This window comes from Lissotriton helveticus, chromosome 6 (genome assembly GCF_964261635.1).
Source record: "Lissotriton helveticus chromosome 6, aLisHel1.1, whole genome shotgun sequence".
In the NCBI taxonomy this organism is placed as follows: Eukaryota; Metazoa; Chordata; class Amphibia; order Caudata; family Salamandridae; genus Lissotriton; species Lissotriton helveticus.
Window position 1 is genome coordinate 1616334771 of NC_136067.1, and position 20612 is coordinate 1616355382.

Consider the following 20612-nt stretch of genomic DNA (forward strand, 5'->3'; position numbering starts at 1 on the left):
CCCTGAGGTCATCCTTCGACGATTCTGATATGGAATCCAGTGCCCAAGGACCCTCCTCAACGACCCAAATGACGCCTGCAACCTCACAGCAAGGGACCCCTCCAACCGCAACCAGCAGAGGATAAGATTTCCCGATGTCAAAAAAGACACCCCTGCACCCAGCGCCCCACGGCCCCCTGTGCCCAAATCCTGGGTGCCTACCTATCCTCCAAGATCCCAACTTACCTCTCGAAGTGTTGGTCCCTCCTGAAGAATCTCCGTCCCCGAGCCTGCAGCCTTTGTTCATCTCCCAAGATCTCCACTGAATAACATTAAGCGCCCGGCGGCTCAAAAGCACCCTGCACCCAGCCGCCCGAGTGACCCTGGCAGTGCAACCTCTGTCCTAATCCACTCCCCCCTTTGCCCTGAACAAGTGACCAGGAGCCCAGCTCCCACAGCCACGTGGCCTGTTAGCCAGCAGCCACCAACCGAAGGCCCCTTGCCTCTCATTGGATAACATTGGGCCTAAGTACCTCTGCACCCGACTGCCCCAGTGCTGCTGAGAGTGTACCAATTGTACCTACCTGACCCTGGGAGACCCCCTGAGTCTATGCCCAGAACCTTAACTCTGCCAGTCGAGTACTTACCTAAAAGCCGATAACTCACTTTTCTTCCATAGGCTAACATTGACTGGTTTCACTTGGATATTCTTCCAAGTGTGGAGTTTTGGAACTTTAAAATATTCACCTAAAATCAGCCGGACAACGAATTCCGATTTACTCACCTGTTATCAGGAGAGACCTCAGTGCTGCACCTTTTATCCCAGCACAAACCCTGAAAAGTAATTTTAACCGTACTTACCAGTAACCTGACTTTTCTTCCATAGGAAACCATTGACTGTCGATTTTTGCAAACTACAAATATTCCTTAAAAATCGTACCAACAACCAAAAAGTAATTTCTTACCTGTTTTAGATAGAGGTCCTAGTGCTGAACCTAGGAGTCCAATACTGGATTACAAAAGTAACGTGAACATACTTTACCTGCAAATTGAATTTTCTTCCTTAGGAAACCATCAACTGTTTTTCTGTGAAAATTTTAACCGTACTTACCAGTAACCTGACTTTTCTTCCATAGGAAACCATTGACTGTCGATTTTTGCAAACTACAAATATTCTTTAAAAATCGTACCAACTACCAAAACCGAATTACTTACCTGTTTTAGATAGAGGTCCCAGTGCTGAACCTAGGAGTCCAGTACTGGATTACAAAAGTAACAAGAACCTGCTTTATCTGCAACTTGAATTTCCTTCCATAGGATAACACTGGTAATTTCAACTGAAAAAGTTTCTAAGTGTCAACTTTTAAAATACAATAATATTCCTTAAAAATCACTACTGTAACCAAAACGCTTTTACTTAACTGTTTACAGCTCATGTCTCAGGACTGAATCTAGGATCCAGTCCTGTGGTAAGAAAAGTAATCTACAAAGTAACTAATTGCATTTAACCAGAAATTCCCATTGAGCTCAATGTTGCATTGTGTTTGAAGTTGTGTTGCCTATTGCAACAAACTTTATTTGAAAAGTATTTAACTAAAGCAACTCATCCTGAGAAAGTAGATTTTGATACCTTGTTGGTTCTAAAATACAATCAACTATATCTTTTGATACAAAACCATTGGCCTAGAGTTCAGTTCTTGAGTGTGTGAGACCATTTGCTGACTGGGTGTGTACAACAAATGCTTTACACTGTCCTCTGATACTGCCTTACTGCTCGACTAAGCTACCACTTTAGAGAGTAAGGTTATATCAAACTTTAGCCTCTGCCAAACCTCTGGGGTCTGGGGACTCTATACACACTGTACCTTACTTTGGCCCAGTATATATAGAGCCACCTGTCTACAGGGGCCACAAGAATTACTTGGGCCCGGTCACACTCGATGCAGAAGTGGTACAGGCAGAAAGGCGTACAGGAGGCCGTAAATCTACTCGCAAAGAAAAGCGTCACCGAGCAAGTGACGCCTTGGAAACTCCAACGCGCAAAACTGCTGACATTGCACGTTCTCTTCGGTGGCAAACAGATCTAACCAAGGCTCTCCCCACCGCTGAAAGAGACCTTGCACCACCTCCGAGTGAAGACACCATTTGTGAACTATCAGGCACCAATGGCTGAGTTAGTCTTCTCTGGCGTTCAGAGAACCTGCCAGGTATTGAAGCACCAGAATCATGCCCTGATGTTCCAGCCATGTCCAAAGGTGAAGAGCCTCTTGACGTAGGGTCCACGACTCCACCCGCCCAGTTCGTTGCAGTACCACATGGCGGTGGTGTTGTCTGAGAACACCTGCACTATCTTCCCCTTGAGGGAGGGAAGGAAAGGAACCTGCTCTCAGGACACCCCCGCGCCGCACGCCACCAGCTGTGTGTGTGCCCCCCCCGCCTCGCTGCTGCCCGCAGCCTCGCTGTGCCTGCCTCGCTGCCCCTCCGCCGTATTTTGCGTGTGTTAATTTTCATTCTGTTTCCTTTTTGTTCAGATTTGCCTTTTGACTTTATTTCACTGTTGTCCCCTTTGCACGCTGTTGTATCTGCTTTGTTATTGTTAGTCAGTTCCCCTGTGCCTGCCCGTCCCGCATCCCGCCGCCGTCCAAGTGCCACGCCCCCTTTCCGTTTGTGCCCTCCCCGCTCCCGCCTCCCAGCTGCTTCTCCCTCCCTCCCACTTGGCCATAAATGGCAACCGCGCGGCGCAGGTGAGTGTGACCTGCTCTCAGGACACCCCCGCGCCGCACGGCCACCAGCTGTGTGTGTGCCCCCCCGCCTCGCTGCTGCCCGCAGCCTCGCTGCCTCTCCGCCGTATTTTGCGTGTGTGTTAATTTTCATTCTGTTTCCTTTTTGTTGAGATTTGCCTTTTGACTTTATTTCACTGTTGTCCCCTTTGCACGCTGTTGTATCTGCTTTGTTATTGTTAGTCAGTTCCCCTGTGCCTGCCCGCCCCGCATCCCGCCGCCGTCCAAGCGGCCACGCCCCCTTTCCGTTTGTGCCCTCCCTGCTCCCGCCTCCCAGCTGCTCCTCCCTCCCTCCCACTTCGCCATAAATGGCGACCGCGCGGACGCGCCGATTGTGCGCCGAAGGCAAGCCCATCTGCGCCTGTCCGCGCCTGGACCGCGCCCAGTGCCAGGAACCCTGGCCCCCACCAACGCAAGACGACCCGACAGACCTACGACGCCGCCACCCTCAACGCACTCAATGCCGGCCGGAACCCCGCCTGCTGCCGCGCCACCCCGAAACGCTTCCACGGACCCTTCACCTGCACTACCTGCAAGTTCACCTGCCTCCGAACATGCACCGCGCCCGCCAAGCCAAACCGCAGCAGCGACCTCAAGTGCATCCTGCTCAACACCCGCTCCATCCACAGACACGCTGTCGAACTCTGGAACCTGCTCGACACAACATCTCCAGACGTCGCCTTCCTCACTGAAACATGGATGAACGCCTCCTCAGCCCCCGACATCGCCATCCTGGATGAATACAAGATCATCAGGAAGGACCGCATCAACCAGACCGGAGGAGGCATCGCCATCGTCCACAAGAACACCATCCGCATCACGACCGACGCCGACGACACCTTCACCGCCGCCGAACACCTCCACTTCCAGATTCACACCGACCCAAAGACGACCCTCAGAGGCACCCTCATCTACAGACCCCCGGGACCACGCACACAATTCAGTGAAGACATCACGGACTTCATCAGCCCACACGCCCTCCCCTCCGCCGACTACATCCTCCTAGGGGACCTCAACTTCCACCTGGAGAACAACAAGGACCGCAACACCGTCACCCTGCTGGACAACCTCGCCAACCTCGGACTCAAGCAACTGGTCAACACCCCCACCCACTACGCCGGCCACACGCTTGACCCCGTCTTCTCATCCAGCAAGCACATCACCTTCAGCCACCCCACCGGACTTCACTGGACCGACCACAGCTGCGTCCACTTCAGCTTCAGAAAAAACACTACCCACCACCACCCGCAACAGGTTCCTCACAGAAGCTGGAGCAAGATCACCACCGACCAACTCACCGCCTCCCTCAGCCAGAACCCACCCACCAGCACACCGGACCCCAACGAAGCAGCCCGCAACTACACGCAGTGGCTGGCCGCCTGCGCCGACGACCTCGCACCACTGAAGAACCGTCCCACCAAACCCAGAAGCAAGAAGGCCCCCTGGTTCACCGACGAACTCAAGGACTCCAAGAAGACCTGCCGCACCCTCGAGAAAGCCTGGCTCCTCGACCGGACCACTGACAACATGACCGCCCTCAAACACGCGACCCGCAAGCACCACCAGCTCATCCGCACCACCAAGAAGAAATCACTGAAGGATCGACTGGACAACAACGCCCACGACAGCAAGGAACTCTTCAGCATCGTCAAGGAGTTCTCCAACCCCAGCACCGGCAACAACGACATCACCCCTTCACAAGACATCTGCCACACCCTCGCCTCGTTCTTTCACCGCAAGATTGCCGACATCCACAACAGCTTCGGCACACCATCCTCGCACCCAACCGTCGGACCAACGAACCCCACCGCCACCCTCCGCACCTGGACCGCAGTGACCACAGAAGACACAGCCCGCACGATGAACACCATTCACTCCGGATCTCCGACCGACCTCTGCCCCCACCACGTCTTCAACAAGGCCGACTCCTCCATCGCACCCCAACTCCGAGACGTCATCAACACCTCCTTCGACACCGCCACCTTCCCGGAGAGCTGGAAGCATGCCGAGCTCAGCGCCCTACTGAAGAAACCAACAGCGGACCCCACCGACCTCAAGAACTTCCGCCCCATCTCGCTCCTCCCTTTTCCTGCCAAAGTCATCGAGAAGATCGCCAACAGACAGCTTGCCGCCTTCCTCGAGACGAATGGATCCCTCGACCCCTCGCAGTCCGGTTTCAGAGCCAACCACAGCACCGAGACCGCCCTCATCGCAGCCACCGACGACATCCGAGCCCTTCTCGACAACGGGGAAACAGCGGCACTCATCCTCCTGGACCCCTCCGCCGCGTTCGACACTGTCTGGCACCGCACCCTAGTCCAACGCCTCAGCAACACCGGCATCCAAGAGAAGGCACTGAAGTGGATCATCTCGTTCCTCGCTGGAGGAACACAGAGAGTCCGCCTCCCCCCGTTTCGTTTCGAGGCCACCGAAGTCATCTGCGGCGTCCCGCAAGGATCATCACTCAGCCCCACCCTCTTCAACATCTACATGAGACCTCTCGCAGCCATCGCACGCCAACACAACCTCAACATCATCTCCTACGCCGACGACACCCAGCTGATCCTCTCCCTCACCAGAGACCCCGACACCGCCAGAACCAACCTCCACGAAGGAATGAAAGACGTCGCCGAGTGGATGAAGAACAGCCGCTTGAAACTGAACTCAGACAAGACGGAAGTCCTCATCCTTGGGCCATCACCCACCGCCTGGGACATCTCCTGGTGGCCCCCAGCCCTGGGCACCGCCCCCAAGCCGACAGACCACGCACGCAACCTGGGCTTCATCCTGGACTCCTCCCTCTCGATGACCAGACAAGTCAACGCCGTCTCCTCTTCATGCTTTCACACCCTCCAGATGCTCCGCAAGATCTTCCGTTGGATCCCGATCGAAACCAGGAAGATGGTCACCCAGGCCCTCGTCACCAGCCGGCTGGACTACGGAAACACCCTCTACGCCGGAACCACAGCCAAGCTACAGAAAAGACTACAACGCATCCAGAACGCCTCCGCCCGACTCATCCTGGACATCCCTCGACGCAGCCACATCTCCGGCCACCTGAGGAACCTGCACTGGCTCCCCGTCAACAAGAGGATCACGTTCAGGCTCCTCACCCACGCACACAAATCTCTCCACAACCTGGGCCCCAAGTACCTCAACGACCGCCTGACCTTCCACACGCCCACCCGCCAGCTACGATCCGCTAGCCTCGCCCTCGCCGCTGTACCACGCATCCGAAGAGTCACCGCCGGAGGCAGATCCTTCTCCTACCTGGCGGCCAAGACATGGAACTCCCTCCCCACCCACCTTCGACTGACTCAGGACCACCTCGCCTTCAGGAGACAACTCAAGACCTGGCTGTTCGAGCAGTAGCGGCCCCCTTACCCCAAGCGCCTTGAGACCCTTCCGGGTGAGTAGGGCGCTATACAAATGTTATGATTGATTGATTGATTGAAAGGAATGCCCGGAGCTCCAAAAGGTTGATATGGAGCCTAGACTCTGCTGGAGACCAGACTCCTCTGATCTCCGCCTCTCACAGATGGCTACCCCATCCCAGGAGTGATGCATCGGTCACCACCATGAGTTCTGGTTGGGGAAGGGAGAGAGATCTGGCGGCTTTGACCCAATTCTGGTCCCTTAACCACCACTGCAGTTGTTGTGCAGTTCCCCCGAGATCTGGACGTAGTCGGAAAGATTCCCCTGATGCTGCACCCAGTGGAACCTCAGGTCCCACTGCACAGCCCGCATACGCAACCTCGTATGATCCACCAGCAGAATGCAAGAGGGTATGAGGCCCAGCAGCCTCAGGGTCATTCTTACCGAAATCCGGGATAGTGCCTGAAACATCGGTATCATAGCCCGAATATCCCTGACTAGCTGCTCGGGAGGATTTCCCCGAAAAAGCACTGTGTCCAGAACAGCTATGATGAAAGGGAGCGTCTGAGAGAGAGTAAGGTGTGACTTCGGCACATTTAGTAGTAGTAGTCTGGAGGTGGGAGACGACAGCCTGGGGCGCGCCCGCCTTCAACAACCAGTCGCTGAGATTGGGGAAGACTGTATCCCATGATCTGCGCAGATGAGCTGCGACCACCGCCATCAGTTTTGTAAACACCCGAGGGGCACTGGTAAGGCCGAAATGGAGCACTGTGAACTGAAAATGCTCGTGGCATGTGAACAGTAGGTAGCGTCTGTGGGCTGATAGGATGGGAATATGGAAATAGGTGTCCTGCAAGTCAAACGCCACCATCCAGGCTCCAGGGTCCAGGGCAGACAGGACCCGAGCCAACACGAGCATTTTGAACTTCTACTTCCGGAGGAAGCAGTTGAGGGCCCGAGGTCTAGAATAGGACGTAGGCCTTTGTCCTTCTTGGGCACCAGAAAGTAGCAGGAATAGCAACCACAACCTACTTCTGGCGCAGGGACCCTTTCGATAGCTCCCTTGGCCAAGAGAGCTTAGACTTCCTGGCGGAGAAAGGCCAAATGATCCTCCGACATGCAATCGAAAGATGGTGGCATGGAGAGAAGGGCATTCTCGAAGGGGAGGGAGTAGCCCCTTCGGACTATTTGCAAAACCCCCCTGTCCAAAATGATGGATTGCCAGTGTGGGAGGTGATGGCAAATCCTGCCACCCACTGGCGGTTGAAGGCCCTGAGGAGTCAGACTAGGAGGGTTTGGAGGCTGATGTAGGGTGGGTGGGGGGAGGGAGGGGGAGCCTGGATTGGCCCGCCCGCTGGCTCACAGTCCAGAGAGGTCGCTTGGTCCCACATCCGTGGCCACGCAGAGGCTGGGCAGCTTACATGGGCCGGTGGCTGGACTGGGCTGGACGTGGTGGGGTGCCCCTTCCATAGCCACAAATGGTGCTAAAAGCAGACTGGGCAGACGGGAAGCGAGGCTCAAGGATCTGGCCGTTGCCTGAGAATCCGAAAGTGCTCGAGTTCAGAGTCTGCTTTATCTCCAAAAAATGCGACGGCCATCGAAGGCCATGCCCAGGCATCCTCTGGGTACTGAGGCAGCACTTGCGCGACCATATTCCAGATTGTATGGGAGTATCGGCCCAAGAGGCACGTGGTATTCAAGGACCGCAGTGCCAGGCTGGAGGAAGAGAACATGCGCTTCCCAAGATGATCCCGCTTCTTGGATTGCCTGTCTGGAGGAGCAGAAGGGAATGTGCCCTTGGAAGAAGAGGCTTGGCCCACCAAGCTCTCGAGGGAAGGGTGTTGGGTGAGAAAAACTGCTTCACCCAGAGCTGGACGGTGGTGGCGGGCAATCGTCCTTTCCACAGGAGCCTCAGTGTTGGGCTTGGACCAGGTGCCCAGAAGGACATCCGTGAGGGCTTCATTAAGGCCAGAAGGGGTTCCAAGGAGGTTGGACCAGGCTGAAGCACCTCTGTCAGGAGATTAGTCCGGACTGCCACTGAAGGGAGATCCGAGCCCAAGGCCTCCGCTGCTCTTCGCACCCCTACAGCGAAGGACGCTCCCTCCACCGTAGCCAAGGTAGGGGGAGAATGCATGCCAAGGTCTGGAGAAGTGTCTAGACCACTGGCGCCACCCAGGTCCTCTCTCCAATCCGGCTATTCAAGCTGGTCTGCCAAAGGGTCGAGCGACCCCTCCTAATTCTCATCACCACCTTCCGGGCGATAGGCAACACCAGGGATGAACAGGGGAACAAAAGTACCCACCGGCATTGGATTTGACGTCGACCAACATCAGTCTGGCACAGGGGCAATCACGGGGATGAGGGTGGGGACGGCATTGGCCAGGGGCACGGGCGACGCCGGGGGAGTCATCGCCGATATCAGCTCCGGGCAAGGTCGGGTAAGATCGACCGGCGTCGATCTGGATCAAGGCCTGGATCCGCAGAGGCCTTCCGGGGCTGCTGGCATCAAAGGCCCAGGACCCTGACTGGCTCCGCGGGGGCCAAAGGCGTGCGGGCGGAGCTGGGCTGCCCAAAGATACGGTGGAGGGCTTCGTAAAAAGTACGAAGTTGGGTGGTGGACGCACCGGCTCCCGGAAATGGGGGGAGGCGCGGAGTCATCCCTGAAGTAAGCACCGGAGTTGGAGCCTTAGAGCGACGACGCGCCGGATCCCGCGTCGCGTCAGCCGACCGATGGGGAGAAGGCGAAGAGCGCTGGTGCTTCTTCGCCTTCTTCTTGTGCTTGGACTTATCTGAGGACTTTGAATGGGACAAGGTGTGGGGGCTCCGCGAGCTGTCTTGAGACCTCCCTCTCGAATGAGTCCAGGAGCGACATGGAGCCAACCGCCGGGTCCACAAGAGCTTTCGGGACCGCTTCCACAAAGACTTTGGATTCATGGCCCGGCAGTTGGAGCACGACTTCAGGTCGTGGTCGTGCTCCAGACACCAAAGACACATGCGGTGTGGATCGATCACCGACATCAGCATGTGACAGGCCCCGCAAGGCTTGAAGCTGGTTCGACGATGGGACATCCCTCGCACACCAAGAGTCGAAGACTCAAATAGAAGTTGACAAAATTTCAAAAAAAGTTTAGTCAAAAAATGACTAAAGGGGTAGCTGTCTCCTGATCTGCGCTAGGCAGGCGCGGAAAAAGAAAGAACAGACGTCAGCGCACAGGGGTGGCGTCTAAGTAGGCACCGCAACGTCATCCCTGCGACCACAACGCCAGACCTGCAGTCAACCGACGTCACCTGCCGACACTCAGGGGGTACTGCTAAGGAAAAATTCTACGGAGCCAGTCTGACGCCTGGGGGTAATTCTAAGGTAAGGTATCTATAACTAATCGTCTCTTTCAGATGAGAAAAAGCAGCGCACAAGGAAGAGGGCAAGAAAATATATGTACTCTAATGGAGTACTGAAAGAAAACTGAATACGTTTCTTGAAGTGAGCAGGGGTAGGCTGCTAAAGAAGATATCATCCAGAGGAGAGACAAACACAAAATGAGGAAGGAATCTATAAAAAACACAAGAAAGCAAATGAGACTGACAAGAAAGCCATCCAAATGGTAAGTACTGTGCTGGGTCTAAAACCCCTGTACGTTCAGGTTTGGTTCAGATGAGGTCTTTTAATAACACAGCTAAAGTGGTCTGTAGACAAGACCTAAAAAGGAGTCTAGCCAGTGAAGGCACTGGAATGAACATTTAGAACATAGTGGAGACCAGTACCTCATTCAATTACTAAATATATAATCCAGATTGAAGTCTGTACCAAGCAGGTAGGTGCCATGTAAAGGATTTGCAACACAAGTGATTTGGGATCCTAGGGTAACTAAGGCATGTTTAACCATCACATATACATGGGTCAGGTATCTGGCATTTCCAAATAAAATTCATGTGTTGTTAATATTATGTAAAAAAGCCATTGTAAAAAAGTTCCTAGAGGAGGCAAGAATCACACAGACTCAAATACTGGAATTGACTGATTTCGATTTATTAAAGTGACTTAAATAGAGATGTAACTTCAACAGAGCTTTATAAAAAGCTTTAAATTCCTTGAAGAGATTATACTGTATGTGTGGCAGGAAATAAACATCGAAAGGAAGCATTTTCATGGAATGAACACACAGTAACACGTGCAGTAAGAACGGACCTTGTGGGCGTCACAATTTCTTTAAAACTGATATATTTAAAAATTATGAGTGAGTCACTACTGAATAGAACGGCACCAATTAATAAGTGTTCAGGATGAAATGTTAGAGTGTTTAGCATAGAGAATATGATATAACCAACGTGATTTTTTCTCATTTCTTTTTCTAAGAAGCTCTGCAATACAATTTCCAATTTCTTACCTTGTATCAATGTCAGCTGCGTTGATGGTATTGAAAAGCAGTTCAGCAACTCCAACACCCTCCACGTTAATCAAGTGAGGCTGGAATAAGGCTTCTGGTGCCTCGAACCGTTCTCCGCCAACTTTGATAACACGACCATCTGGGAGCTATTAAATACAAAGGGATGGCATGACCAGTGTTTTTCCAGTACTCGTAAACAAACATCAAAAAGGCAGAATGAGATCTAAACTCTATTAATTCAATTCATTAATTTGGGGTGGCAGTGCCTCAATCCTCACAGAAGCAAACATACATACACTCCTAAAAACACATACCCTTTTTCATACATCTCACCAACCAAGAAGGACACTTGTCTAAATGTAAATTAACTGTTTAGTGAAACGTGGTACAAAGCTACAGTAATAGCATCAAATATTGAAGCAGACTAAATGAAACCATATAATGTCCCAAAGGAAACCTTGTTACTTTTTGCTCCCACCCCCAGGCAGCACAACATTTCAAAGAGAGAGAAGCGTAGACTAGGTGCCAGCAATATGAGAACATACGTTTGCTTTTTTGACAAAATATTTGATCTGGCCAAACACCTGCACCGCTACCTGGCACAAAACAATTGTAAATTCTCACACAGATGGGGTTCAGTATAGGCACAGGAGAGCAGAATGAATGCTCTTCTTTGAAAGGTAAGCATCACGAAATTGCTAAAACTGAGCAAAGGTGATAGGGCCTCAGCGTATTCTGTTTTAATAGGTTGAATACATGGATGTGCTAAAAGGCAATATTATTATGCAAAGAAGTCAGGATCTGGCACACTCATATTGACATGTTTTCGCCATCTGGATATTTGGAAATATTTCAGCAAGAAAATATAATATAATAGGACTATATCATTACATGTAAAAGTATTTTAAGTTCAGAACAGAAAACGGATACTGAAGGATTCATGCACAATGATGGCCGGGACAATGGCAACAGCAGATGAATTCCAAAGAAGTCAAGATGGCCCACTATTTTCCAAAGCAATGCGGGTATCCAGATCTAGACTGACAAAAAGAATTTATACAGAAATCTGAAAACAACACAAATTGCATAACTACAAATATTCTGAATGTTGCAGGCAATTGCAGTATATATTGTGTGGAGAAGGACATCTAAAAATTAGACGAAAATTAAACTGAGAGCATTCTAGTAAAAAAATAATTTCAGTTCAATGGCAATAAACCGAACAGCACCTGCATTAGCAGAAATAGTTATTTTTTTCAGCACTTAAAGCAGGAGATGCCATAACGGTTTTATATAGCAGCAGGATAACGAATTAGATGCATCTCTTCTCAACATATAAATAGGACCCAACAATTCTGAAATGACTGGAATAGGGCAGTATTTTGTTCAGACCCAAGTGGCAAGATCTAAAATAGACTATTTGTGTTTCTATCAATTTTCCGACTTGAAGACAATTGTTCTACTGTCAAACCCCTTTTCGAGGGGGTCATGTGGCAAGCAGGGGCTAAGAGGTCTAAACTGTAGGGATTGAGGTAATTCGCCTCTGATGTTTTGGGGTCCAAACTACTATGACTCAGCAAACTACTATGACTCAGCAAACTACCCTAGTACAGCCCCTTCAGCACTTGACTTTCAGTGGTATTGATTGCAAGCAGTCACACGCTTTTCAGGGAGGTATTGCGTAGGAGAGTTCAAGCTCAAGACACAACAGCGCAAAACAGAATATCGCTGCTCAGGGCTTTATTTTCAAGAAATATTTTTTTTGAAATACACATAAAACGCATAGAACACGCGATATATATAAGGTACAATTAAGTGTCAGACCCTGAGGTCAAGTTGCACCAAAATCTGCTATCTCTCCCCAGTTCCCCCTTTTCTGGTCTAGGCATTTCTTCCCTGGGATTAAGGAAATAACATATGTATGGATCAGATGCATATCACCCCCTCTGTTGTAACTTGTGCTCAGTCACACAGATCAATTGCTCAGTTCTTATTTTTTTCAGTTGCTCAGTTCCTACTAACTACAGTGGATCAGTCTGTTCGAGCAGACCTTGTTATCTGCAGACGCCCACCCAGAAAACCCATCCTCAGCTATGCTGCTGCTGCACGTGCCAGTAGAAGACTGAATCGCACTCAGAGAAGGTGGGCAGGTGCTCCGGGATCAGTGCAGTCCTGCACAGGATGATCTCCTCTAGGTGGTATGGCCGCTCACAGGCGATCTGCGACTGGCGGTGTAGTCACGCAATGGCAGATGATCTCTGGGCAATAAGACACTGGCCTAACTTCTGGGCAGTGTGGCTTAGTTCAGGCTCGTTTCTTCTGGGCCCTATGGTCAGTACAATAAGCACCGGACTTTGATCAAACCCCTGACTGGGCCTTGGTGATCTCCTGGTCAAGTCATCATGGTTCCCTACAAGAAATACTGCTTGTGGCACTGGAATATACATCTCGCACTGGAGCTGGTGGAGCTCCCAGCAGAGTTCTCTTTGGACGCCCCACCAGCTCTGGGGTCACACTGCACCTCGTTCCTGGCTCCTTACCACTCTCAGCAGGCAGGCTCGCTTATAGGTGCTTCAGGTTAGATATACAGCCCTTCCAGCAATGCTAGGCTAAGGTGATGTCCCCTCACCAATGGGATGTCAGGTAGACATCAGGTCTGTTTGTACAGAAAATCTCGGAGTTCTTTGTGGAGCACTCCTTTCCTTGGTCATAGAGAACTTTGGACTGGGACAACAAGTGGGGTAGTGAGGTTCCACCTTTATACAGCAGAAGTAGACTGGAGATGTGCATCTACTGCCTGCACTTTCAGCCCCGGTTTAGGGTGGTTCTCCTTTCAAGTGCCCTCTCTAGGCTGCTCTCTAGACACTGTATTTGTGTAGGGCTTTAAAAGTAGAGTTGTCTCCAGCCTCTGGCACCCACATCAGAGGTACAAATAGGAATGGCCATTCTGAGTCTGGGTGTCATCAGCCAAACAAAAAGAGTAATCACAGAAAGTCAAAACACCAAGCCTCATCTAAGGAGCACAACAGAGTCTGCAGTACAACCGTCCACCAAATGGCAATCCTTCAGTATTACTATTCAGCAGCCCCGGCTTCGCAAAAGGTCTAAGTGAATTTCGAAAAGAGTCTTGTCTCCACTTTCCCTCACTTTAGTGTCTAGACCTCGTACTGTTCTAGATTGTCAGCAATACACTTACACTGTTTGGGAAAACAATCTCATACCCATCTTGAGCAAAATGTCAGTCCAGGAGTGTCCAAAATAGATCCTGCAGGCCTCCATTCCTCTAGTTCTCTCACACTCACACACACATTCACCCCCATGCATGTGCCATGCACGCAACACACCCAAACGTACACAACAAACTTGAGATGTTAGTGCTAATATACAGGTAAGTAAACAAAAGGAGAGTTTTACTCGAAAGAGCCAGTAGCCGCCACTCAAGATACATAGATACAAATATTTGGCTATAACTATGGATTCACAAAACAAGGTACAAAGACACCATCACCCTAAGTGCTAAACTAGTGACAAGGACATCAGTCCACTGTCTGTGAACGCGAGTGCACTTGGTGCATCCTTCCTGGTCACAGAGCAATTCCAGGACCTAACTCATGTCATGGAACATGCCTAGGCCTTTGCGCATACGATAAATCAGAGAGACGAAAAGAAACAAAACCAACTACCAGGATACCAGATACACACTGGGATTCAGAGCAGGGAATAAAGACTGTACACTATGAAGGGCACATTCCTGTCTCAGCACATAATGAATAGATTTACCTAAAGGTTATGAGGATAGAAGTCAAAGCAGCACTACCCACATATGAAAGTCGCAAGTGGAGTGAAAGATGTTCCTTATCTGAAGACTGTGGAGGTTTAAAACATAGCCTAATATACTAAATTTTTAAAACAAAACAAAACACTGAAACAAGTATATCGCATCAAAAATGCAATTATTAATATACTGAGGTCCACAGATATACCCACAACACATTAGCAACATTACAATACAAAAAAAACATTTTCTTTCAATGTTGCTACAACATTGCTAATACTAGTTGCTAGGTGCACAGTGACATGGGTTATTTAAAAAGCAGAAAAACACATGCATGCACCATCTTGCAAACTAATCACACAGGGCCATAGATATTCCAAATTGTTAGTGTGTGACTTATTAGCAAGTTTCAGTCTGTGAAACTTAGATTAGAAAGTAATACTTATTCTACAATGCACTAAGACTACAAAGTGTTCCAAGCCTTTAGAATTTCCTCTTTTAGGTTCACTAACCATATCTTCGGACCATAGGTGTCCCTTATGCCATGAGAAGGGCTAGAGTTATAGATCTACTTAGTTTGGCATCCAGTCTAAAATCTACATAATCAAACACCTCCTCACAATATGTAATTACACTCCTATAACCCTATGACAAATGTATCATAGTAGCAAACCTTTATGGATAAATACAACAGAGCACAGAATAAAACAAGCCTATGTTAGCCATATGGACAGGTGCCCAGTACAATGTATTATAAATTGTTCATTTGGTCAGTATGGAATTATAGTTACTGAAACAGTGACTCCTTTGGAGTCACTCGATTAACTTCACAACTCTAAAGAGATTCATGCATGCAGTTACAAATAAAGACATTGATCTGAAAGCATCCACAATCAAGACTTGCAATCAATGAAACTGACCCATCCAAAAACACTGTGTGCGTTATTTTACGAAAAGCTCATTAAACAGTACATCTAAAATATACAAGGTGCACCATGTGAAAAAATGGTGCAGTGCATGCAAGTTGTAAATAGAGAGCAACACGCAGAACAACAACTCCTCCTCTTAGAATCTACATCTGTGGCTTGTTAATGGAGTGCTAGTGCCTGCAAATTCTCTCATTAGTAATAAGACTCATCATACATAGGATATTTAGTCCAGTCCAAAGCTTAAATACTAACACCAATTACCATGGAAAGTGCCTTTATCAGGACTGCACAATATGGCAGCACCCTCCATTTATAGCAATCCTATTTCACTAGGATAGGAGAAAATCCTGAAGCAAATCTATTAGCTTCAGGCAGTCAATCTTAAAAAAAGAGACAAAAGAATCTTCTGGGCTCAGTATCCTTCAACTGAAGTTGCCCTATGTGTTGAGGATGCATCCATATAGTTCTGTCCTGATCAGGACCCTGCATCATAGTGAATGGTGTAGTGGAAACGTCATCGACATTTCCGTTTTGGAATGCACTGAATAGCTCATGTGTGATGATTATTAGGACAAATGAGAAGACACGCTTGCAATGTTGCTTTATTAACCACCATTTAAGAGTTGCTGATTTAATTCCAGTTTTCACTCGCTATTCAGAACTTGCATGCACTGTCATTTTCGTATTTGTAGCACACAGCACATTAAAGTCAATTTCTTACATTGAAAAAGATGTTTGAAGAAGTGGGTATAGAGTTCCAGTGGCTGACAAATCTCATATGTACATGCATGAACAGCATCACAATTCATGAGGAAGTAGTCAAATGACTCTAGGGTGAATAATCTGAGCTCTTGAGTTCGCAGCAAAAATTAGCCATAGATTTATCCTGAATGCATTACTTTTCCATATAAAACCTCACTCAAGGTTCTCAGATGTTGCCGGTGCACAGCAGACATTTGCTTATAATTTTCATGACCGGATAATTGTTCATATCAAGCGATATTAGGTGTCACCTTCACAAGCCGATTAAGCTCAATTCTTACTCTGTGCCAGTTAATCCGTGCAAAATAAAAAGTCAACTTTCTCACAGTTTGCAAACTATTGTGAATTTTATAGGCATTTCACACATTACAGTCATAAAAAGTACCAGTAATATTTAAGTAACGCATATCGATAGCCAGAATGCAGGAACAGCCCAAGGCGAAGCTTAGTCTCGATGGGCCTTGTATTTCTTTTCCAGGAGCTATACTACTGTGCGCACAGTTAGAGTCCTTCGTTCAAGATATGATCTAGGATAAGGATGAACTTGAGTGTCATTCTGGGTTGTTCCTTGAGATCATAGTAGAACCACTGCTGCTCTACCAAGGACACTGGTAGGTCAAACGTCTCTGCTCATTCTAGCAAGACAAGGACATGGGCAATGTCATTTAGTGGAGAATCTGGCTGCGGTGGAATATTGTTGCCTTCTTTGAGGTGAATGAAGTCCTTTCATTCTTTCTTATCTTGGGGTTTGGAGGAGGTCACCATCCTTCTCCTGACATTTTTCCATGACATCACCTTCCTTGTCATTTAGGCCAGATTCCCGATTGTTTTTAGGAGAATTCTCTTCACCCGGGTCCTCAGGAATTGGGAGTTTGGACACGGTGCTGGAATCGGTATTGGTGGAAGTAGCGGAGGTGATGGTGTAGGAACCTATGGATGAGGTGGCAGTGAATGTGGTGGAAGAAGTGTCAGTGGAGGTGGTAGAAATGGTTGTGGGCCTGCTAGAGGTCCAAGCGGAGGGTGGAAATGTTGCAGCTGAGAAATCAGTCTATGTGAAGTAAATCTCTCTTGCAACAGACATTACGTCCAGCTGCTACCTGCATTATAGGAGGTACAATGTAATGGCGCCTGGTCTAATACAAAGGCCCACAGGTTCTTTACCAACCTTCAGATGAGAAAACTTGGGGTTCATAGACATCATAGTCAGGTAGCGCATTGCTGCTGGAAGCGCTTCGCGCTTTGCTCTATATTGCTTTTTAAATTTTGCTGCTGGAAGCGCTTCGCGCTTTGCTCCACATTTGTTTTTAATTATTCCCGTTTTGTATCTCTGTTTATTTGCTTTGGTTTACCCTGTTCTTAATCGCCCTCCTACCTGCACTCTAATCGTTGAGCACCGCCGCTTGGGCGGGTCCGGGGTCTCTGTGGGGGGAAGTTGTGGCGCCGCCATTTTGGAACGGGTTGTCTGGTTTAGCAGGAGCCACTCCCTACGTGCGCTCAGTGCGCAGGTGCCGGCGAGGGACGCCTATTTGAGGCGAGTTCCCCTTCGAGGCTCTCATGTCAGGTAGCGCATTGCTGCTGGAAGCGCTTCGCGCTTTGCTCTATATTGCTTTTTAAATTTTGCTGCTGGAAGCGCTTTGCGCTTTGCTCCACATTTGTTTTTAATTATTCCCGTTTTGTATCTCTGTTTATTTGCTTTGGTTTACCCTGTTCTTAATCGCCCTCCTACCTGCACTCTAATCGTTGAGCACCGCTGCTTGGGCGGGTCCGGGGTCTCTGTGGGGGGAAGTTGTGGCGCCGCCATTTTGGAACGGGTTGTCTGGTTTAGCAGGAGCCACTCCCTACGTGCGCTCAGTGCGCAGGTGCCGGCGAGGGACGCCTATTTGAAGCTCCTTCCTAGCGCAGCGGGATAGCGCAGCGGGCGTGGCCGGAGTCGTGCCTGAGTCCTGCCCGTCTGCGCCCGTCCGCGCTAGGGACGCGCAGGGCTCAGGCCAGACCGTGCTGGTTTGGAGAGTGGGCTCTCTTGCCCTGCCATGTTGGTGTATTCCAGTGATACCTTGCGGGACATTGGACTTCTGACTGTAAGTTGTCGTCTTTCCCTTATACACCCTTTAGCTGGCCCCTATCATTGCGCTTGCTGCGGGTGGACTTTGGATCCCCCTACTTCAATCCGACATGCAAACCTTGCGGCTGCTCTTCGTAGCAATCGCCCTGAGCATGCCCTCCGCATCTTCAGTCTCAATGCCCGGTCTCTGGTGTTACATCATCAGGCCGTGTTTGACCTGTTACAGGATGAGGCCCCGGACATCGTGGCCATCACAGAGACGTGGCTGAAGGATGACGATGCGGCTATTATCAATCTGGCATTCCCCTCTGACTTTACTGTCTTTACCCTTAATCGATCTACTAGGGGAGGGGACATTGCTCTCGCTATCCGATCCAGCTTTACTTGTAGCTGGTCGGGTTTGACCATTGCGGGGTGTGAAAGTGCGGTGTTTAAGATTCTAGTCACCCCACATTTTTCACTCTCGGGGATGGTGGTTTATCGTCCCCCTGGGAGCGAAGTGGCGTTTAGAGCTGCCTTCCCCGATGTGGTCAGCTCCTTGGCGGTAGGTTGTCCCAATTTTTTTATCTTGGGTGACCTTAACTTACATTTCGATAAACCTAACATCCCTTCGGTTTGTGGTATTCTGGCGGATTTGGAGGCCCTTCAGCTTGTGCAATTGGTTCGACAGCCTACTCATACTGGTGGCCACATTCTAGATCCTTTTTTCACCAATTTGGTAGATGCTTCTGTTACCGCCGTTTCTCCCCTTGGCTGGACAGACCACTCTTTGGTTGCCATCTGTACCCCCTTGCCGGGTAGGATTATCACCCCCCCTGTAAAGTTGGTCGCGAGGCGGCATTGGAGTAAACTACGGCTGGAAGACTTACATCGTGTCCTCGCCGCGGAGCCATTAGAACCTTTTGCAACTGTTGATACAGGATACGATGGGTTCTGTGCTTGGATCTCCAAGGCGCTTGACGCCCTTATTCCAATCACCGCTTGCAAAACCAGCTCGAGGGACACAAGTCCGTGGTACGATGGTGCCCTTCGTACACTCAAGGGTAGCTGCAGGCGTGCAGAGAGGGCTTGGCGGAAGGCGTACGATATTGGGAAAAAAGCTATTTATCTTGCTTCCGTCAAAATTTACCATCGGGCTGTTTGCCAAGCTCGGGCAGCTTATTACACTGCTGAAGTTTGCAACAGCTCCAATCCCTCCAAAACCATCTTCAAACTGATGAAGGATCTTTTAGCAAAACGAACCGGTGCCCCGACGACTGGCTCCACTAGTCACTGTGAGGCCCTTGCTCTGTTTTTTCTGGAAAAGGTCGAAAACATCTATAAGACGTTCCCCTTTATAGGGCCTCCAGTTGAGTCTCCGATTAACATCTATGAAGATACCGTTTTGCACGAGCTGCCCCCGTTGACATCTGCAGGGTTTAACCTCCTGGCGCAGCAGGTTAAGTCTGGGTCCCCCGCTGATCCGCTCAGCTCAACTCTCTTTAGAGATCAGTCGTTTGTGGGTCGGGCCGTGATACACTCCTTGATCAACATCTCGTTGGAGTCCGGCACGGTACCCGCTAGCTGGAAGTGGGCGGTGGTTTTTCCCATCTTAAAGAAACCTTCTTTGGACCCAGATAAACCCGAAAACTATCGGCCTATCTCCCTGCTCCCTTGGCCGACTAAAGTGTTGGAGGCCCATGTCAACAAAGCTCTTTCGGCCCACCTCATCCATGCTAACATCTTGGATCCCACCCAGAACGGGTTCCGTGCTGGCCACAGCACGGAGACCGCCCTTCTCTCCATGGCTGAACATCTTCGCACGGTGATGGATGCGGGGCAGACTGCGGCGCTCGTTTTATTAGATCTGAGCGCCGCGTTTGATACTGTCTCTCATTCCATCCTGTTGCATCGCCTGGAGGAGATTGGGCTGGGTGGCCCCACCCTCCAGTGGTTCCGATCCTTCCTTGACGATCGTTGCTTTAGCGTTGCCGTGCCACCGTTCCAGTCCCAATTCCATCCCCTGAGACAGGGGGTGCCGCAAGGCTCCTCGCTGAGTCCCACGTTGTTCAATCTATACCTGAGACCGCTGGCTGAGGTCATCAAGCAATGGGACATGACCATGGTCTCATATGCTGACGACACTCAGCTAGCGGTTACGATCAGCGGGGATCCGGACCGGGATGCCCCCAGGTTTCAGAGTGGACTTAGGGCGGTGGCAAGCTGGATGAAGAACAACTGTCTCCAGCTCAACGCTAAGAAGACAGAGATCATGATCGTCGGTAGGAGGGCGGAACTATGGGGGGACAGGTGGTGGCCTGCGGAGCTGGGGCCGGCCCCCCTTCCGGTCACTGAACTAAAGAACTTGGGAGTATGGATGGACCCTGCTCTTACTTTCGTGGTCCACTCAAAGAAAACCGCGGCCTGTTGCTTCGGCATCTTACGGTCGCTGCGTCCCATTTTGAAGTTCTTTGACCATCGTACCAGGCAGCTGATAGTCCAGGCTACTGTATTGTCCCGCCTGGACTACGCAAGCTCTCTCCTGGTAGGCTCCAATCTGGCCGAGGTTACCCGCCTCCAACGCGT

General features: G+C 50.0%; 1 protein-coding gene across 2 annotated transcripts in view; it reads right to left on the reverse strand.

Moving 5' to 3' along the window:
• ACTR2 (actin related protein 2) overlaps nucleotides 1-20612 on the reverse strand; it is a 237087-nt gene that overhangs the window by 30303 nt on the left and 186172 nt on the right. For both annotated transcript variants that reach the window (XM_078649409.1, XM_078649410.1), the window contains exon 7: nucleotides 10520-10665. In XM_078649409.1, coding sequence (XP_078505535.1) covers nucleotides 10520-10665 — 146 coding nt within the window. The remainder of the gene's footprint in view (nucleotides 1-10519; nucleotides 10666-20612) is intronic.